Raw genomic sequence first — 21,740 nt, forward strand, 5'->3', positions numbered from 1 at the left:
TCTAGAGTTTGTTTTGCAAAGACAAGAGCTTGCTTTAGACATGTTAAATCTGAGATGCTCATGAATTTATGGACATGCTCTATACACCAGCCACTCATGAGTTTGGTAAAACAAGTCAGCGCCTAGATCTTCATAGCTCTGAGTACCCCAACAGTATTGGATTTCTGGATCTACTAAATCACCCATACACCTTAGAACACTGGTGACCTGCTCGCTAATCCTGCACTGCCAGTAAGCAGCATCAGCCTCTCCACATGATTCTCTGACCTCTCTCTCCTTTTGGCATCATTATCACATCTTGGGTTGATTCCTTTAAAGTAGGCATTTGACCTCAACAAGTACATGTCTCTAAATCCTACTGCAGGAAGATTTCTTGGAACATCATTTCTCTTAACAGGGTGTGATTTTTTGGTTTTGTGTCTGTGTGTATGTGTGTCAAGGGTTCAACATTCAGCAATCCTGTACTGGGCACCTCTCTATGCCAGGCACTGACTAGGTTGCACAACACAGAGGAGAATCAGGTACATAAACAACTACAGTGTGAGCAGGGCTGACACACAAGAAGCCCAGAAGTGGAAGGAACTAAAGGAGGTCTAGGCAAGGCTTCCAGGAGAAGGTGAGGTCACATAGAACAACATTTCCTATGCATAAAGCACGGGGTTTTCTTCATGATTTTGGCCTTATCAACTGTCTTGGACTTGGGACTTAAACTCCTTCTTCCTTTGATTCCAAGGAGACTTTCAGAAATATTTGTCAGTGACATCCTTGGGCATTTCACTCTTGCCACATTGGGTAAGGGGAGTTCAGTCCTTGGGGAAGTGACTGGGTTTGTACATGCTCTCTGCCTTCTAACAGGAGGGATTACAGTGTGAGCAAAGCCACCCAGGCAGAGGGGTAGGCCCAAGATTTAGTCAGAAGCTTCACAGAGCTTACTGCAAAGGATAATCAGGAGATCAATCATGTTAAGCACTGACTTAACATGAGTGAGATCATTTGATCTTCATGCCAGTCTCATGAGGTCAGTGTTATGCTCAATTTACTGATGAACAAATGGCTCTGAGATGCACAGTGATTGGCTCTTTTGCACAGAGATGGAATAGGTACTAGAACTAAGGTCTTCTCATTCCAGTGCTTTCACTGCACCTTGATTCCACTATTCATTTACTCAATATCTATTCACTGAAGTTCTGTTATGTGCCAGGCACTGGGCTAGATGCTGAAGATACAGTGGAAAACAAGACTGACAAATCTCCTGCTCTTACGGGGACCACCTTCTAGTGGGAGAGACAGAAAATCTTTAAGAAAGCAAATAAATATCAAATAATGATATTCATTCTGAAAAAGTAAAACAAGGTTATGACTTAGCAAGTTAAAAGGAGATGGGGGAAGGCTGATTGGCTGGAGGATGGCAGGGAAGTCCTTCATGAGATGACACTGGTTGAGCTCTGAATGGCAAGTCATGTATTTATCTGGAGGCAAGTGTTCCAGGCAGAGACAGCATCAAGTGCAAAGGCTCTGAGAAAGGGGATGAGTTTGTCTTATTTGAGCATTGGAAACGTGACCAACGTGGCTTGAGCACGGTGAGTAAGGTGGATGATGTCAGGAGGTAAGAAATCAAGACCTCAAAGAGGCCTATAGGCCATGGGAAGGATTTATAATTGGTGCAATGAGAAGCCTTTAAAAGGAGCACCATCACCAGATTTCCATTTTAAAAAGATCACTTTGATTGCTGTGTGCTAAGCTGAGGATGTCAATATATAACCAATTGAGAATATCAAGTAGACAGTTAAAATAGATGAATCCAGAGTTCATGAAAAAGGTCCTGGCTCTACTTACACATTTGTGGATATATGAGTAGTAGTTTTGGCCACATAGCTGGAAGAAATAGATCTTTTTAAAGAGGGAGAGGATATTGGACAAGAATTATGCCATATACCCCAGCCCTGGAGACCCTCAACTCTGAGAGGTGAGCAGAGAAAGTGGAGGCAGCAGAGGAAACCAAGACTTGACCCCAAAGAAAGAGCTTCCTTTAGAATTCTAGGTTTTTACCCATTGGCAGGGTGTTCTTAAAGGAAGTGTGAAAATGGCAATTCAACTAATATTTACTGATCACCTACTGTGGGCAGAATTCTGTGCCAAGCTCTGAAGAGATAAAGGCAGATAGGACAGTGTAGGCAGGTAGGATGCAGTCCTCACAATAACAGCAACTTTAGTTTTCCCTATTTTATAGGAGTTAACTGACTCTCAGAGATGGTGGGTAACTTACCAAGGATATACAGATGACTGGTAGTAAAGCTTGGAGCCACAGCCAGGTCTGCCTGACTTTCAGAGCCCAAGCACTTAATCACTCTTTAAAATTTTGTGACACGCTGTGAATTGTGTGAGACTGATGAATCACAGACCTGTACCCTTGAAACAAATAATTCATTATATGGTAATAAAAAATTTTAAAAAAATAAAATAAAATTTTGTGACAGTCTGATAAGGCTGAAGCATAAGGCTCTTAGGAAGATAGTGGGTCAAGAGAAGGCGGCACAGGAGATATAGTAAAAAGGTGGGAAAAACCAAATTTGTCTCAGCCTTGCACACCAGTAGGAGTTTGTATTTGGTTCTTCCAGCCAGGGTTTTGCAAACTCAGCACTATTGACATTTTGGGTCAGATCATTCTTTGTTGTGGGGGACTGTCCTTTGCATTTGTGGGATGTTTAGCAGGATCCCTGCCCTTTACACATTAGATGCCACTAGCAAACCACCCCCCCACCCCCACCGCCCGCAACACCATTCCCAACAGCCATGACCATTAAAAATATCTCCAGACATTGCTAAATGTCTGTCTGGGGAAATGTGTACAAAATTGGTCCCCAGTTGAGAATCACTGCTCTGGGCCCTGGTGAGGTCTGGGGTTTTTGAAAGGAATGTGACAAGATGAACATTAAGAGTCCTCTCTTAACAGTAATAATCTCTACCATTGTTATATTCAGCATGTGAATGCTGGTATTATGTTTCAGCTCAGGGAATCACTCATACTACTTTGTAATATTTCCACACAGTCTGTTCATTTTTTGTGTGTGAAACAAGTAGATTAAGTTGACCATGTGTTCCTCAAGGACAGTGTGGATTCTTTGTTTTTATACTTTCTCTTCTTAGCAGAGTGAATGTTAAACAAATGGATAAATCTTTGAACTTTATTATCTACATAATTATATTTATTTTTAGGATATCATACTAATATTGGAGATTTGTCAGGTGTCTAATATATTGTAGAAGACAAATGTTTGCTTGTCTGTTTTAATCTTTTCATCCAAAAATTGTACAAATTGATAAAATGCATAGATTTCATTTACACGTTTCTTTTCCAGATCAGATAGGCCCACACGATTTTTGCAGCATCCACAGGGTTTTCTTCAATCTGTAAGAATGTACTTTTGATGGTTCACTGTATAGAGTCCTTTGGAATGACTCAATGCAATTTAATTCAGCATTTATTGGGCCACCACTACAAACCAGGCACCAGGAGAGGAATAAAGGCCATCCTCTTGATGCATCTAATCAAAAGGGATGTCAGATTTACCAGGGCCTGCCTGATCTTTTTCTATCACCTAGCGGCAGTGTCATCTTGGGCCAGTTAGGCCGTATTATGACTTCTGTAGGTCCTAGGCACTTTAGCCTTCGCGAGCCCCTTCCTCATAAGAAAAAGTGTTTAAATACGTTTTTATGACTGCATGGCATAAAGACAAACATAATGCATTATGTTTGGATTCATTATTTTATATTCATTGTTTTCTTCTTGTTTAAAAATAATGTTAAAACATTTTCTTGGGCTCTAGGCACTATGTCTTTGAGCTAAAAGGTAAGTTGGCTCTAGGACCAACTACTAACCTCATCTACTTCTCATTTTCTTCTCCTTAAAATTCCAGTTTTAGAGAGTTGTTATAGGATTATTTGTGATACTTGGAAGCTGCATGAAGGCAGAAACCCAATCTAATTTATTTTCAGCTGTGTCCCTAGAATTCTGGGCACAGAGTAAGCACTCAATAATATGAATGTGAAATTATCTGCACAGTGCCAGAATACAGTAAACACTTGACAGCTGTCAGATTTCTTTGACCAGAAGCCCTAGAGAACAGTTTAGGACATACATCATAGATATCAGAAAGCTGGAGTATATATACAAACAGACTCTGACTGTAACAGAAATTTGGGTCAGGAGGGATTGTGTGAGTCAATCAGTTCATATCCTTTGTAATTTTTTGTCAGTGCATCCATGCCTTGGGTCCACTTAATTGCATTTGTAATACAATCTATCGTGTAGCGTTGGTGGTGTAGTGTAACACAGTCTATCATTAGCTATGTAGATAGGAAAGGGGAGTTTTGAAAACCACCAATTTTATAGTCCTGTATGGTATGTTTACACATGCAAGGAGTTTTACCAGTATTGCTGCATAGCTCCAAATCCTCTGCAGATTTAATTACAAAGCTACAAAGTGAGTGCATAAATTATGTACCACAGGCCGTGTTTTGGGAATCACTGTGTAGTCTAGGGAATTAGAGAGGAGGTTAGATCTTTGTAATTGATATGTTCCCACTTAAGCGTTGAAACCCTGAGGATCCATGAGAACTTTTTCTCTGTATAAACACAGTGTGTCTGCAGTTCTGCAAGTGTTAGCTGGACAATTCCAAACAATAGACAGCAGAAGTAAAAGAATTTTACAAAGTTATCCAATCTTGCCCTGCTCTCTTTCTCTAGCCTTCTCTACCACCATGGGTTCACTGGTTGCCCTAACCCCACTGCATCTGGAAGGATATGCCATTTCCCAAGTGCATAATACACACTTCCAAAATGCTGTGTCTGTACCTATACTGTTCTCTTTGTGTGCAATGTTCTTCCCTTCTTCATTCTGGGAAACCCTAGAGAGAGTACTTATTTCTAGAAGGTACTCCACAAGTATTAGTTTCCCCTCCTGAGTAAGAATGCAAAGTTTTCATGTTGGTAAGCTCAGCTCAAGTGCTATTTCCTTTGGAAGCCTTTCTTACTTTCCCTTTCTAGAAGGGAAGAAAAGGAATGCATTTGTGCTGGACACACTTATGTAGAAACACTATGCTGGAGCCTTTGCATTTATCATCTTATTTAATCCTCAGGGCAATTTTGTGTGGAAGGTATGCTTGTTCTTGGTTCCCAGGTTAGGAACCTGAGATCTACTTGGTTAAGTGTCTTAGCTAAGGTCTCATGCTAGCAAACGGTGAAAGTGGCACTGGAACCTGGATTTGCTTGGCTGTTTCTCTTGAGAAAATCAGTTCTATTACTGGTGCTCTCGTAGCCTTTCCATCGTACCCCTACTCTAACACATCTCACGGTGTGGTAATTTATTTATTCACCAGCATAAGCTATCTCTTCACTAAACTCTTGAATCAGAGACCAATTCTTTTTTTTTTTTTTTTTAGATTTTATTTATTTATTTGAGAGAGTATGAGCAGGGGGAGGGGCAAGCAGACTCCCCACTAAGTGAGAAGCCCAAAGTGGTGCTCAATTCCAGGACCCTGAGATCATGACCTGAGCCAAAGTCTGGCGCTTAACTGACTGAGCCACCCCAACACCCCCAGAGACAACTCTTACTTCACTCTGTATCTTTAATGTGTGGCTCGATGATTGGCATACAGTGGGTGCTCAAAACTTCGTGACGGAATGAGGTGGATAATAAAGCACTTCACAGTCTGTAAAACATTTTCAAATATGTAAGTTCATTTTATTATAAATAAGTATAAGATAAAATCCCTGCCCTTGGAAGCTACCAATGTAAATGAGAACACAAGCTGTATGCAGGTGAAAAAGATAATGAACAAAATAGTATTAGGAAAAACAACACTGCATACCTATATAATAAATTAACTGAGGCCAAGGAGAATGAGGACTGAGAAAAAGATCTTTAGACTTGGAGAGAAAACCATCTTAAGAGTTCCATTTAGGAAACCCAATGGGACATTTTAATATGGTAGCTTATTTTGTCTTCACAAAAACCCAGTGAAGTGAGTGATATTAACTCTATTTCCCAGAAAGGGAACAAAATCTCTTTGTTTGAGAAGTTAAGTGTTTTCCCCAAGATCACACAGCTGGTTTATAGCAGAGCCTATTCTAGTTTCCATTCTCTAAGAGTCCTGTTGTTGTTGTTTTTTTTTCTCTCTCTTTTTAAAAAATGATAGCTGGATTATTCTGTGTCAATATTTTTAATTATTTATTCTTTAACACAATAATAATACTATTCATAGGGGAAAAAGGAGGTTTGTGAATTTTTTATTGCCATATATATACACATACACACATATATTTCTTTTTAAGTAGGCTCCATGCCCAGCGTGGAGTCCAAAGCCGAGTTTGAACTCATGACCCCAAGATCAAGACCTGAGCTGAGATCAAGTGTCAGATCCTTAGGGGCCCCTGGGTAGCTCAGTTGGTTAAGCATCTGCCTTCAGCTCTGGTCATGATCACCAGGTTCTGGGATTGAGCCCTGCATCAGGCTCCCTGTTGGAGCCTGCTTCTCCCTCTCCCTCTGCCACTCCCCCTGCTTATGCTCTCTCTCTCTCACTCTGATAAATAAATAAGATCTTTCCAAAGGGGGGGAGGAAGAGGTGCATGCTCAGATGCATTTTTCAAAAAAAGAAAAAAAGTCAGATGCTTAAACAACTGAGTCACCCAGGCATCCTGCCAAATAGCATATTAATAAAAGTTTGAAATTTGTTTTTTTTTCTGTTCAAATACCAAATTGGTCTTAGCATAATCTACTCTTTTTTAAAATTCCAGTATAATTAATGTACAGTGTTATAGTAGTTTCAGGTGTGCAATATAGTGATTCAATAATTCTGTACATTACTCAGTGCTCATCATGGTAAATGTGCTCTTTATCCCCGTCACCAATGTCTCTTACAATCAGTATGGAAGCCAAGTTGAAGAGAGTGATAGTGGAGTTGATAACTCTAAGCTATTACTGTGATCCAAGCATGAAATGGTGCAGGCTTGAGCCAAGATGGTAGCAGTGGACAGGAAAAGGAAAGGTTACTCACAGTGAGATACCACCTCACACCAGTCAGAATGGCTAAAATTAACCAGTCAGCAAACAACAGGTGTTGTCAAGGATTTGGAGAAAGGGGAACCCTCCTACATTGTGGATGGGAATGCAAGCTGGGGCAGCCACTCTGGAAAACAGTACGGAGGTTCCTCAAAAAGTTGAAAATAGAGCTATCCTATGATGCAGCAATCACACTACTGGGTATTTACCCTAAAGATACAAAGGTAGTGATCCGAAGGGGCACGTGCACCCAAATGTTTATAGAAGCAATGTCCACGATAGCCAAACTATGGAAAAAACCTAGATGTCCATCAACAGATGAATGGATAAAGAAGATGTGGTATATATACACAATGGAATACTATGCAGCCATCAAAAAGACCCCCAAGCCCCCAAAATCTTGCCATTTGCAACAACGGGGATGGAACTAGGAGGTATTATCCTAAGCGAAATAAGTCAGTCAGAGAAAGACAATTATCATATGATCTCACTGATATGAGAAATTTGACAGGAAGGGTGGGCGTTCATGGGGGGAAGGGAGGGAAAAATAAAACAAGATGGGACCGGGGAGAGACTTTTAATCTCAGGAAACAAACTGAAGGTTTCTGGGGGGTGGGGAGGGAGGGATAGGGTGGCTGGGGGATGGACATTGGGGAGGGTATGTGCTATGGTGAGTGCTGTGAATTGTGGAAGACTGATGATTCACAGACCTGTATCCCTGAAACAAATAATACATTATATGTTAATTAAAAAAAAAAAAAGGAAAGGTTACTTATTTCCTTAGCACACTGATAAACTCCACCCTGTCACTAGGCTGTCTGACAGGCACTACACTGCCTGTCAGTAGGTGCCTCCTTACTCACCACTGATTTAGCATAAATCACCTGTGCAGCAACACATTGTGTTTCTCTACAGACTCTGAACCCCCTTGAAGACAGAAACCAAGCATAACTCATCTCTATCCTTAGCACTGCTCCAGGACTTGACACAGATCTGCTGCTCAGTGAAGGCTACTTTCCTGAAAAAAGGAGTGAATGAATGCTCTGCAAATTCATGGCTGCAGTGACTCCTCTGTAAGTTTGCAAAGGTGGCATAGTGCAGTGTCAGCTAACATGGAGACAGAAGGATACAGAATGAGGGAGAGGGCATAGGAATTCTGCAGGCATCCTGACTGGGACAGTGACTATTGGGATATGGCAGGATGTTACTGTTTGAACTTGCTTGTTCCAGCTCCTTAAGAAGACAGGCATATTATGACTACAAATGGCAAATACTGAAAAATTTCAGAGTTGTTGTAATTAATTACCTGGTGATATTTTTTATTACATTATTTTAAAGATTCCTTCACAAAATGGCCTTTTTTTTCCTCATAATAAATACAATTGTCTGTTACTTGTAGAAAATTTGGAGAATGCAGTAGAAGGATAAAGAGAAAAATAAAGTCAACCACAATCCTACAAACTGACTTCAGATGTTTTTCTATATATCCTTATAGTCTTCCAGGAAGACACAAATATTTTTATAAAATTAGAATCATACTCTATATAAAATTTTTTAGCCATTTTATACCTATTGATATATACATATATAATTTTATATCATAACTTTTTTCATCTATCATTATATCTTAAACAACTTTTAATGGCTATACCTTAGCCCAACATATGGATCTATTATAACTTACTTAACCTTTCCCATATTATTGTGCATTTAGGTTGTTTCCAGGGTTTCATTATTACAAACAACATCCCAGCATATAAATCTCAGATTACTTCCTTATTGATAAATTCCTAGAGGTTCTTGATGTTATTTTGCTGCAGCAACTGGAGAATGTCCATGCTGGTCATGTGAAGGGATATCATAGATAATTGATAGCCACAAATAATTTACAAAACTCAGCCTTCTTGAGTCTTCTGCTTAGGCTCCTGGGAAAGTTGGGTAATCACAGAAGAATCCTTTTGTCATTTTCATTTAGCAACTTCCTTCATTGAGGTTGTGGCACTTGTCCACAGCTTTCTTCTCAACTCTAACCCCTACAATCAAATGGGTCATTTCAACTTCCATGTGAATGAATTATCCAGTATAGTGGCCTCACAGTTCCTTGACTTCCAGGTCTCTCATAGTCTATACCTCCCAACACACTTCAGCTCTCCACTCCTATGGCTATTTTCTTAACCTTCTGTTACCTGAAACTGCTCTACTAGTGAAATCTGAAACTCCTCTGATTATTTAACCTTCTTTTCCTCCAAGCTCTCTTAATCCTACTAAAACTTCAAACCTCACAGGAGATCCTATGCAGTCTCTTGACTCCTTTCTCCTAATCTGTTTTCTCTTTCTGCCGTAGTCAGCCTAAATCTCATGATCTCTCACCTCAACCAACACTCCCAACTCCTTTCTTCCTAGCTGTTTTGCCATGCCTACCCTCTAGATCCCCCTAACTTAGATAATTCCAATTATGCACTTCTTCTTTGCTTACAGTCAAGTTGTTAAGAATTGCTGGGGGAAAAATAATCCCACAACCAGTTAAGCCAGTGCTGCTAATAGTTTGTATCCTTAAACTCAGCTAGCCCCCATTACTACTTGGAAATCCTTTTTCACTTCACACAGCCCCACCCACCTGCCTTTCACACTTCATCCTCTTTTAAAATTCACTATCCAGTCTACTCCCTGTCTCCCTACCCTACTCCTGCCCCATACTTCCCGTATCTACCAATGACCTTCTAATTCACGCAGAAAGAGTCCCCTGAGGAGGCGACCTCTTAATTTCCTGCATATTGACCTTGAAATGTTTTCCTTCAGCCTTTGTTTCCCCAATCCTCTCATCTTTCTTTATTCTCTTTATTCTCTTTTTTCTTGACTTTGCTTCTCCTCCCCAGCCCCGCCCCCTTTTTAAACACTGCTGTCCTCCTCCAGGGTTCAGTCCTGACCCGTATACTCTGTCCACATTCCCTGGGTGATTTCAATGCTTCCCATGCCTTTAGCTATCACCTATGGGTTAAAACTATCAAATTTATAATTCTAGTTCAGGTTTTATTCCTAAGCTCCAAATTAGTATTTCCTCTTGCCTGCTGAACATCTACTTCCATCTCAATGTGCCACATCCTTCAAATTCAACATTTCACTTATCCAATATTTCACTTTTCAGTGTTTTCCCAAATCCACATCTTTTCCAGAGTTCCCAAGCTAGAAATTTGGAGGTCACTTGATTACTCCCTTTTCCCTATCCCTTAACATTTCTCCTCTCCATTGTTTTCCTTCCTTTTCATCTCTTCTGTTCTAGACTGCTCTGATCCAGTCTTTATCCTCTCTCCCCTAGACTCCTCTTACAGACTGTGGTCTTCTTGACTACAGCATGGCATTTTCTGGTCATAGTAGATAGAGTTGTTCTACAACACATCCTGATGATGTCGCATGCACTGTCAAAATACATTGTGGATGAACTCATTCAAGACATTGTAAAGTATATTGCTATCTGTATTAGAGGATTGTGTAATCTGCTGTGAGACAAAGTAAAGGGTAAGATTAATTCTATCTGGCTGTTGGCATAGAGTGGGTGTTCAAAGAAGGCCTCAAAGAGATATTGTCATTTGAATTGGGACTCGAATATGAGGAAAAAGTTCCCAAAGCAGAGAAGGAAGGATAGGACAACCCAGAGAAAGGAAATGGACATTCAGTGTGGGTTGTTGACTCAGGCAGTATTCTAACACTGGACATACAGAGGTGAGTAAGTCACTGACCTCAGGAAGATTATAGTCCAGAGGAGCTACATTTTTAAAAAAATATATTTATTTATTTCAGAGATTGAGAGCAAGCATAAGGAGGGGAAGAGGGAGAGAGAGAATGCTTTAACACACGTCCCACTGAGTGTGGACCCTGATGTGGGGCTTGATCCCTACACTCTAAGATCATGACCTTAGCTGAAATCAAGAGCCAGCCAGGTGCCCTTGGAGGAGCTACTTTTTGACTTACACTTATTGAGGAGGGTGGTTCAGGAAAATTAGTTCCTTAATTTCTATTAGTTTCTCTAAGCCAATCCCAATAAACATAAAATACAAATAAAAATTGTGTTTCCAGCAAATCCACTTCCCCTGACCTTTCATCCAGATTGCCTAGTGCTGCTAAATTGCTTCCCCTGTTCCATCACTGTACATATCAGGTACTGTACCAAATCTGAGGAGGTCCATATGACCAAGTCCTCAAAAAACCCACTGTCAAGGGGGCACTCAGTCTCTGTGAATCAGTAGACACAATGGGGTGTTCTGGATTCTCTGCTAGAACTTTGTTTAGGGTACAGCTGGAGTACAAGGGAGTGAGGGGTCAATTCCATCTGAGGGAGGATGTTTCAGAAATGTTTAAAGCCCGGAGTGACTGGGATGTGGATTTCCAAGGGGACATTTGGTGAGGGGGGCAGAGATAAGTGCATTCCTCTTTTCTCCTGTTAGAACACTTACAGAGCCTATAACTAAAATATTTTCTCTCCCTTTTCCAGCTCCCTTCTGTCTCAAAATCGTAGCTGCATTTTTCTACACTTGACATTTCACTTTCCTCTATGTGGCTAGATGAAAGAGTGGGAAAGAACTAGGACTTGTTTGTGGACAAAATAGGCTGTCTTATTTTGTTTTTTCCATATTTACGCTTGATCTTCCGTTTCCTCTACACTCAGCAAACGACAGTCAAGTTTTGATAGGTTTCTGTGTTTTCCCTCAAGAAGGCAACATTTTGTAAATATTGTTATTATTTGACTTACAACAACTGCCAATTAAGCAACATGACAACAATAACAGCAACAACAAAAAGCAGTTGGTGGGAAGTTTAAAAAGGGAAGTCAGCAAACCAGCAACAACAGAATGCATTACGAAGCAATTTGCACCTACAATCTTGGCTGTGGAAAAGTTGGAAATCATCTTTGCTAGAAACTAAAAAAAAAAAATCACATTTTTAAACAGCTGTGTAGAAGAAGGAAACTTCATGTTGAGAAATACAAGCCATTTTTGTTCTTCTTTAAAAAAAAAAAAAAACACAACCCCCAAAAACCAAACTTGATCACTTGAATACTCATTCAGTTATACACAAGTTAGAAAACTTGGTATTGTCTCTGACTCCTCTTATTCCTTCTTCATTTAATTCCATTGTTTAGTGAGGTTTAAAACCTCATCTCCAAAATATTTCTCAATAAATATACAGTACAGCATCTTTCCTGGTCTCTATTCCTGTTGTCATTGACCCCTGTCACTTAGACTCTACTGCTTGGTTGGCTTTTTAGAAGTCAGTTTGTCTTCCTGCCTCTAGTCTTACCGCTCTCCAATTTGTTCTCAATTTTGCTGAGCATGATCCTTTAAAAATCATATCTTTATGGTAACATTTATTGATATTCTAAGTGGCAGGATAAATTAGTCCAAGTGTGTGCCCTTGATGAACTTACGATGTTCAATGGTTAATATAATCTGTACCTTCTGATTCTAAATCTAATCTTCATTTTCTGCTCTGCTTCAGCTGCTACCTCATTCCACGAGAGGCCAGTCACTGAGGAATGTGGCAATGAGAGCTGATGTATTTCTGCCATGTTTAATTTTAGATGATGATCTAAGGCATGTAGTTGGACAGTTGGTGTAGAATGTAGACAGAGTGCTATACACTCACACATGGTCTTAGGGATCAAGAACTGCCCTTGCTTCTGGCTTTTCCTGAGGACCCGTGTTTTGACATTTGAAGCTAAGTAGAGCCTGTTGATTTCTAGTGACCCTGGCAAAAGCTAAAACTGAGTCAGTAGTTGATGGTGTTGCCTGTGTCATGTCCAAGACATTTATTTACACAGAGACAATGCAAACATAGCATGCAGCTGGGATAGAATGGATCTGGGCTGAAAAGACCTAGATACCAATTCTGGTTCTGCTGTTCACCCTTGGATAAGCCACTCAATAACTCTGTGCCCCAATGCTTTCATCCATAAAATGGTTGTAATGATTTTATTTTATTTTTTTAAAATATTTATTTATTTATTTATTTATTTGACAGACAGAGATCACAAGTAGGCAGAGAGACAGGCAGAGAGAGAAGGGGAAGCAGGCTCCCCGCTGAGCAGAGAGGCCGATTGGAGGCTCTATCTGAGGACCCCGGGATCATGACCCAAGCCGAAGGCAGAGGCTTTAACCCACTGAGCCACGCAGGTGCCCTGGGTGTGATGATTTTAAAGGATTGTTGTGGGGATTAAAGAAAATGTAGGTGATGGTTCTTAGCACAGTCCTTGGTACTTAGGCCAATTTCAACAGAATACATAATTCAGATCAAGCAATAATTATTAAGCACATCTGTGTACCAGGCACTGGGCTAGTTTCTAGGGCTACAAAGATAAATAAGACCAGGTTGTTGCTCTTAAGATGCTAATAGAGGGGACACCTGGGTGGCTCAGTTGGTGAAGCATCTGCCTTTGGCTCAGGTCATGATCCCAGTGTCCTGGGATCAAGTCCTGCCTCGGGCTCCTTGCTCAGCAGGGAACCTGCTTCTCCCTCTGCCTGCCACTCCCCTTGCTCGTGCTCTCTCTCTCTTTCTCTGACAAATAAGTAAAAGATTAAAAAAAAGAAAAAGAAGAAGCTAACAGAGAAGTAGTAATTAACACTATGTAAATCTTTTTACTCAGTCTGAAACATGATGTTTCAAGATCCCAATACTTGGTTTATCCCAAAAGGTATCAGCAACATGAAGCTTTCTGCTGAATGATGTTTCTAGAATATCAGCTTTTTATGAGAAGTGTGTAGTGTGGCCAGGTAGCATAATAAAAAGATAGACATGTGTTTATATGGACTCATATACTCACTGATTAATACTATTAATACTGGGCACATTGGTCAATCTTTTAGAATCTCATTTTCTTTATTTGCAAAATATGGAGGCTAATACATTGATAGGGTTATTGCAATGATTAAATTTGAGAAGGTATATCACACTCCTAGCACAGTCCTTGGCACAGGGTAGCTACTCAATAAGTGGCAGAATTAATGAGAAAAAATATATCCAAGAAGAGAACAGCTTTGTATTACACTCAGTTGCATGCATGTTTTATGCTCCAGGTTAGCTACTGGATAGAAACTGTTTCTTCATCTTTAGCTTTCTTGAATGTGTCAAAGAGGTGCCATGTTCTCAACAAATCTTGTTGAATTGTAACCTATAGGAAAGAGGCTCTCCCAAGAAAAGGAAGGAAGGTAACTTTTATTGGCTTCTGTCCCCTTCATATATATTCTCATTTGCTCCTTAAATTAGATGGAGATGATTACTTTTGTGATTACAGAAGAGGAATTTAAGTCTTACAAAGGCTTACCCAAGCCATTACCAAAATGGCAGGACTAGGACATCTCATCCTCAGCTCTTTAATTCTAGGGTCAAGTTCTTTCTATTCCTTTTTTCTCTTATGGAAAATATTGAAAAGTCATATAAATAAGGATAATAAAGAAAATATTCCTCATGCACATTGAGATCCATGGACTTCTTTTAAGACAAATTATGGGGTGCCTGGGTGGCTCAGTCAGTTAAGCATCTGCAAAGTCGTGATCTCAGGGTCTTCAGATCGAGCCCCACATCGAGCCCCACATCAAGACTGCTTCTCCCTCTCCCTCTGCCTCCCACTCCCCCTTCTTGTACTCTCTCTTTCTGTCGAATAAATAAATAAAATCTTTAAAAAAATTGTGGTTTGCGATGAATAGTATGAAGAACTCAAATTCTTGAATTGCCAGTAGTCAGACTCTTGACTGGAGGAAACACATGATATGTTTTCAGTAATTATGAGAGTGGCCTTTTGCTAATAAACACCTTTGCTGCCTGACCATCATTTTCAATTCCCTGACCAGGTTTCTCCTTTTTATGACTTCCAATTGCATTTTCTTTGTATTTCTTTGATGACTTTTATTTTCCTCTGACTTTTGTGTGTATGACTCATCCTTCCCACCGGACTAGAAACTTTCTGAGGGGAGGGACTTCATCCACATATCCATATATCAGTGTCTTTCACTCTAGACAATATATTTTTAAAAATTTTTTAAAGATTTAATTTATTTGACAGAGAAAGAGAGAGAGAGAGAGACAGGGAGAGAGGGAACATAAGCAGGGGGCGTGGGAGTGGGAGAAGCAGGCTTCCTACTGAGCAGGGAGTCAAATGTGGGGCTCAATCCCAGGACCCCGGGATCGCGAGCGGAGCTGAAGGCAGACGCTTAATGACTGAGCCACCCAGGTGCCACTGCTCTATACAATTTTAATACATTGAATTGCTGAACTGAGCTAGATCAAAAGTTCTTTGCAGGGGGAGAAGAGAATATTCTTAAAATTAACATTTATGAAGGCCCAACCATATCTCAGGTATTTTTTATATTTTTATATTTTTTAATCTGGAGAATGTCCATCAGAGTTGCCCTTTTATTTTATTTTTATTGAAGTATAATTAATATATAGTGTTATATTAGGTTCAGGTGGACAATATAATGATGCAACAATTCTATACAATTTTCCGTGCTCGTCAATATAAGTGTACTCTTAATTCCCTATATTTATTTCACCCTTCCTTCCACCCATTTCCCCTTTGGCAACCACTAGTTTGTTTTCTGTATTTGAGTCTGGTTTTGTTGTTACTATTGTCCCTTTTTTTCTTTGTTTGTTTGTTTTGTTTCTTAAATTCCACATGTCAGTGAAGTCATATGGTATTTGTGTTTCTCTGACTGCCTTATTTCACTTAGCATTGTACCCTCCATTCATGTTGGACAGTTAACTACTATTTGACGTAAGAACCTAGAATACTTACTGGAGAGAAGATAGTCTTTTCAATAAATGCTGCTGGGAAAATTGGATATTCATATGCAAAATAATGAAAAATAATGAAATTAGACCCCTCACAAAAATTAACTCAAAATGAATTAAAAATTTCATTGTAAGACCTGAAACCATAAAACTCCTAGAAGAAAACAGGGAAAAAGCTTCCTGACATTAGTCTTGGCAATGATTTTTTTGGATATGAAACAAAAGCAAAAAGCAAAAAGTAAGACTATGTCAAATTAAAAGGCAATCAAAAGTTAAAACTTCTAGTTATAAGGTAAATAAGTTCTGGGGATATAATGTACTATAAGGTAACTGTAGTTAACAATACTATATTGTATACTTAAAAGTTACTAAGAGAATGGATCTTTAAAGTTCTCATCACACGAAAAAAATTGTGTGGTGAGGTGAGGATATTAACAAAACATGGTGTGGTAATCATTTTGTTATATATATCTAGTTATGTATATAATAATTTATATTTACATATATAATTATGTTGTACACCTTAAACTTATCCAATGTTATATGTCAATTATATCTCAAAAAACTGGGAAAAAAGATAATGATAAGTTAAAAAAAAAAGATTTTGTTTATTTGACACAGAGAGAGAGACAGTGAGAGAGGGAACACAAGCAGGGGGAGTGGGAAAGGGAGAAGCAGACCCCAGGCTGAGCAGGGAGCCCAAGGCGGGACTCAATCCCAGGACCCTGGGATCATGACCTGAGTGGAAGGCAGATGCTTACCTCTGAGCCACCCAGGTGCCCAAAAATATAATGATAAGATTAAACATATCAATTTAATCTTACTTTAGGTTTGCACCTAATTTGATTAGCTAGTAAATAGGTTCTTTGTTTAGTTCCCTCAGTGATATTCTTTTTCCTAGCATTTGTGTTATCAGCAAAGAGAAGGGATTTACAACACAGACCTGAATAAAAATACTTTTTAAGTTCAAAAAATAAATAAAAGACAAAGAAAACCTCTTGATCTCACCTTCACTTCTAGCTAATGCCCCATTTCTCAGCTCCCCTTTTAGTTCTTTCCTTCATATTTTCTTGGCTGGCTCTTTCTTATCCTTCACATCTTAATCTAAATGCCATTTCTGGATCCACCATCCCCAATATAAAGTAGCCACTCACTGACTTCCTATTATATCACCTTACTTAAATTTTCTGCAAGGTTTTGTTTTTGTTTTAAATCAGTATTAGATATTTTTCTTATTTACTTTTTTAGTTAGTGTTTGCTTTTCATCACCAAATTTAAGCTTTTAGAAAGGAAGGAACCTTTCTGGAACCTTCACTGTTGCATTTCCAGGACCTTGAACAGTGCCTAATATAACATGACATTCTTTTTATTGTCCTTATAGGCTCTCAGTGAGCTACCCCTACTTCTTTTTTTTTAATTTTTAAAAATTTTATTTATTTATTTGACAGACAGAGATCACAAGTAGGCAGAGAGACAGGCAGGGGGGAGGGGGAAGCAGGCTCTCTGCCGAGCAGAGAGCTGGACGCAGGGTTCAATCCCAGGACCTGAGCAGAAGGCAGAGGCCTTAACCCACTGAACCACCCAGGCGCCCCTACCCTTACTTCTTTGACCTTGTCTCCTACAACTTTCTCTCTAGCTCACTGTTGCACCATAGAAAGCAAAATGGAGTCATTCCTGTTAAGCAGGAGCCTGTGTCAAGCAATGACACAAGTAGTTAAAGGTACAGGACCTGGGAGAGATCTCTGGGACCAGCATCATCTGATAGCCCAGAACTGGTAACAAGCAGAACCAGAAGACACCTGCAGGGTCCCAAGACCAATTAAATACCTTCAAAAAGGGGAGGATTTTTGCAGCAAACAGACTCTTCAGACATGACCTCTCTATGTGTGACCACTTAAAAAAGGCAACTGCCACCAAAGTCTTGGTCAGTTTGATCTCTGAACAGAACTGAGATCCTTCAGGACATGAACCTAATAAACAGTAAGTGCTGAAAGCTGACCTGGATCAGACTGAGGCCTTATCTCAACTGTGCACCCACAGACTGACTTTGTGTTTGTTCCTTAACTTCCTACACCTTTCCGTAATCCTGTTTGTTGTATGGTTTATCTTTTGTCCTGCTCTATGTGCTAAGAAGCCAAGTTTAATCACATGGTGAAATGTCACTGAATTTGGAATCCTGGACCTGCTTTATAATTGTGATTAACTTTGCTTTATGATTGAATAAAGCTGACTTTGTGAAAAGACACAGCCTGTGTATGCACTTCATAGTGTGCTCATGACATCCACTCACACTGAACTTGCTGATATTTCAATATGCCAGGCTAAAGGTGTTTGCACTTTTTATTCCTTCCCTTGGAAGTCTTCTCCTAGGTTCTCTCCTTCATTTTGTTTAGGTCTTTGCTCAAAAGTTACCTTCTTCAAGCCTTTTCTATTTGGGAATTTAAAATTGCATCTCCCACTTTCTGCCTCTTTCCTTGCTTAATTTTTTTCCACAGCACTTACCAGTGTTTAATATACTACATAATTTACTATTTTATTGCTTGTTCCCCTCCACCCCCATGAAGTCTCTGCTGAATCCCCAAAGCCCAAGAGTATCTAACACAAAATAGCAAGTATTTCTTAAATGAATGGATTTGTGAAATGAATGCATAAATGAATATCAGATGTGAAATCTTTGGGACTTATAAGGTATCATCATGCATAATAAAATTACTTATGTTAATAAATAATCTTAACGGTATTCATGCTTGCATTCCTCACATCCCTGGCACCCAGTTCTGCACACAATAGACGCACAATAGACGCCCCAAGAAAGCTTGTTTGAGGTTGATAGCTGTGGGCATGGGAGGGAGAGTTTACCAGGAGCAACACAGCTGGCCCCGCCCCGGCCCCGCCTGGTCCCGCCTCTACCCGCGGCGGCCCCGCCCCCACATGGTGAATGCCTTATAGGCGAGTGACGTCAGGCCGTTTGTTGTCATTGGCGGCTCCCAAGATGGCGTCTATCATGGAAGGGCCGCTGAGTAAATGGACTAACGTGATGAAGGGCTGGCAGTACCGTTGGTTTGTGCTGGACTACAATGCAGGGCTGCTTTCCTATTACACGGTGAGACCTTGTGGGGCAAAGCTCCGAGCGCCTCGGAGGTCGCTATCTCTGGGGTGGGGGGGGGCGGGCTTTTTGGTAGCGGGGTAGAGGTTGCTAAACTGGGGGAGCCGCCGTACCGGAGGGTTCCCTCGTGAGGGGAGGTTTTACGTCCCGGATAGCCAATGAGGGTGAAGGAGATGCTGGCGCAGCCAATAAGCAGGTAGTGGTTGTCTGATTTATGGGTTAGGGGCGAGCCGCGTTCCTTTTTTAGGGTCAGGTATTCAGCTGTGGTGGGATCCAGCGGGGGTGTAGGCGGGTGAGGGTGGTCCTAGCCATGATTTAAAAGGTCAGGTTACACAGTCCGTGTGGTCTCCCCCACTTTATCGTGAACTTGACGTTGGCCCACCAGACCCTGTAGACGGCCGCGCCCCTTAGCTTCTCTCCAGGGGTTAAAGAGCGCTGTTTTCTCCGAGCGGTGTTCACACAAGCTTGACCAGGTCCTAAGGTGACTAGCTGCACGAACAAGTCCAAAATCCCTCCTGTCTGCCCAAACTGAGTGTTTCTTTCATGGGACGCACTCCTCTTCTGTGAGAGGCGAGCGTAACTGATGCCTTAACTTTGGAAGCCAAGGGTTTCCCACCCAGGCGGCTTTTGCTGGCGAAGACAGAAATGGATATGAGGCGTCTTCTGAAAGTTGCATTTTGGGGAGTGCTGAGTTTAGGGCCTTGCTGTAGTTAAACGCGAACCAGTGGCCGCAAGCAAGTGCACGAACTGCCATGAATCTTATGTTCTGACTATCCGTTCCACACCTACCGCATTAGAAATACGTGGGCGGTATTAGAGAAATTACTTACAAAGTTACGGTCTCTGAATAGTGTATAGTTAATAATATCCAACGAAAGGGAAGAAACGGCTTAAAAGGACAAAATAGAATTTCTTGAAGGCTTCAGAAAATTATAGAAGAAGAAAATCATCACTTTTGGGTTAATGTTGATGAGAGAGGTGGGGGCACTAGTATTTTCATTCATTTGAAAAATATTTATTGAACTCCCACTATATGTTAATTATTATTATTATTATATTATTAACATTTGGGCTAGGTGTGTGTGGGGTTGTGTGTGCACATATGTGTGCGTGTGAGCAAGAATCAACAGAGATTAAGATATTCACCGTTCGTTTTCTCTGGAGTTTGTATTCTGGTTTAGTGGTTCCCTTAATTCATTTCACTCACAATAACTTAACGCAAGATAGGTATTTGTTATCCTCATTTTACAGTTTGGAACCTGAGGCTGCAGGCTTTTAAATTATTTGCTCAAGATCACAAAGCTAGCAGTAAGTGGTGTAATGAGGATTCCAGATTCCTGGCTTTCTGTTTTCACTGCACTTATCTGCAGGGAGGAGAAAAGTGCAAGCTGTGAGTTACTAAAGGCTAGTCTGCAGGAGTAAAAAAATACAACTTTCAACATCTTTAACTATCAACGTCCTTTCTCTACATAATTTTTGAAGGGAGAAAAAGACCAAACTTGAATGCGATTTAAACCTATTGTTCAAGATTATCTTTAGGTAGCCTTGAAAGAGATGCAGCTGAACATTACATTCTGAAAACTCTGGAATTATGAAATCCCATGGCTCAGACAGATGAAGAGTACTGTTGGGTTTTAGTAGACATGATAATCCGAAATTCCCATGGACCCTTTCCAGCCTATTCAGGGTGGAGTAATTTCAATAAGTGGCACTATGGAATTAAGTTAATTCTACAAATCCCAAATTTGTATTGGTCTAAATCTAAGGCCATACTGGAGAAGCCCCAAGCTAGGGTTCTTAGGAGCTCCTAGCCCAGACAGAATCTTCCTTTTTCCTGTTTTGTTCTTTTTTTTTTTTTTGCCCTTTAGTGTATCCTTTTTCTGCCTCCTTGCCCTTTTAGTTTTTGAATACCTTGATAATCGCTCCTTGCCTTATTAACTAAATACAGGTTTTCCGTATACTTCTCCCACCCTTCCCCCAATACCTAATTTCTGTCTTCTGAGACCAGACTCTCTAAAACATCATCCTTGTCAGCTTAAGGAGATATCATATTTCTCACTAATGGCTATTTAGAAGTCTCCCCCTCCCCCCTTTTCTGGTTCTTTGGTATTAAAGCATTTGCTTGTAGAGAAACAGCAAGGAAGTATTACAAAGTAAAATGATCTTATGAAAATAAAATGACATCTAATCCCAAATTAGAGGAGGTCCCACAAAGATGAGAAGAAGATAGGTATTCGCTTAAAGGAAGAGACACATTGAACATTGGCTAGGACTTCCGTACACTTGGACAGTGTTTTAGTACATTACGATTCAGAAGGCTTAGAAGGTACAGCTTAGTGATTTGCGTGGGTCTAATAACTTGGAGCTACATCTTCCAGAAAAAGTATCTGAATTAATTACATTAGCGTTTTAGCAGAGTAATAAATAGCAATCACTCTGTACCTTGTTTCCAAAATCATTAGGCTCTGGTGTGACTCTGTGGTCGGAGATCTATTCCAGGGTGGCCATGAAAACCCTGAACTAAAGTAGATTGGCCTTGCTTTAGAGTTTGCCTGTACTGAGATTTTTTTTTTTTTTTAAGATTTATTTATTTGACAGAGAGAGATCACAAGTAGACGGAGAGGCAGGCAGAGAGAGAGAGAGAGAGGGAAGCAGGCTCCCTGCTGAGCAGAGAGCCCAATGCGGGACTCAATCCCAGGACCCTGAGATCATGACCTGAGCCGAAGGTAGCGGCTTAATCCACTGAGCCACCCTGGCGCCCCTGTACTGAGATTTGATATTGGGATAATATC

General features: G+C 40.3%; 1 protein-coding gene across 7 annotated transcripts in view; it reads left to right on the forward strand.

Annotated features, from left to right (window-relative positions):
* The first annotated feature begins 18,811 nt into the window (after nucleotides 1-18,811).
* The window catches only part of LOC111142973 (oxysterol binding protein like 9), a 175,697-nt gene continuing 172,768 nt past the window's right edge, over nucleotides 18,812-21,740 (forward strand). For 5 of the 7 annotated variants that reach the window (XR_002640298.1, XM_022496335.1, XM_022496336.1 and 2 more), the window contains exon 1: nucleotides 18,835-18,945. Coding sequence is in view for 5 of the 7 variants with exons in the window: in XM_022496335.1 (XP_022352043.1) it covers nucleotides 18,835-18,945 (111 nt within the window). In the remaining 2 variants the exon portion in view is untranslated. Of the gene's footprint in view, nucleotides 18,946-21,740 lie in introns of all 7 variants that reach the window. The other 2 variants (XR_002640297.1, XM_022496334.1) reach the window with 2 other exon arrangements.

Source organism: Enhydra lutris, unplaced genomic scaffold (assembly GCF_002288905.1).
Source record: "Enhydra lutris kenyoni isolate GAN:26980312 unplaced genomic scaffold, ASM228890v2 scaffoldscaffold9, whole genome shotgun sequence".
In the NCBI taxonomy this organism is placed as follows: domain Eukaryota; kingdom Metazoa; phylum Chordata; class Mammalia; order Carnivora; family Mustelidae; genus Enhydra; species Enhydra lutris.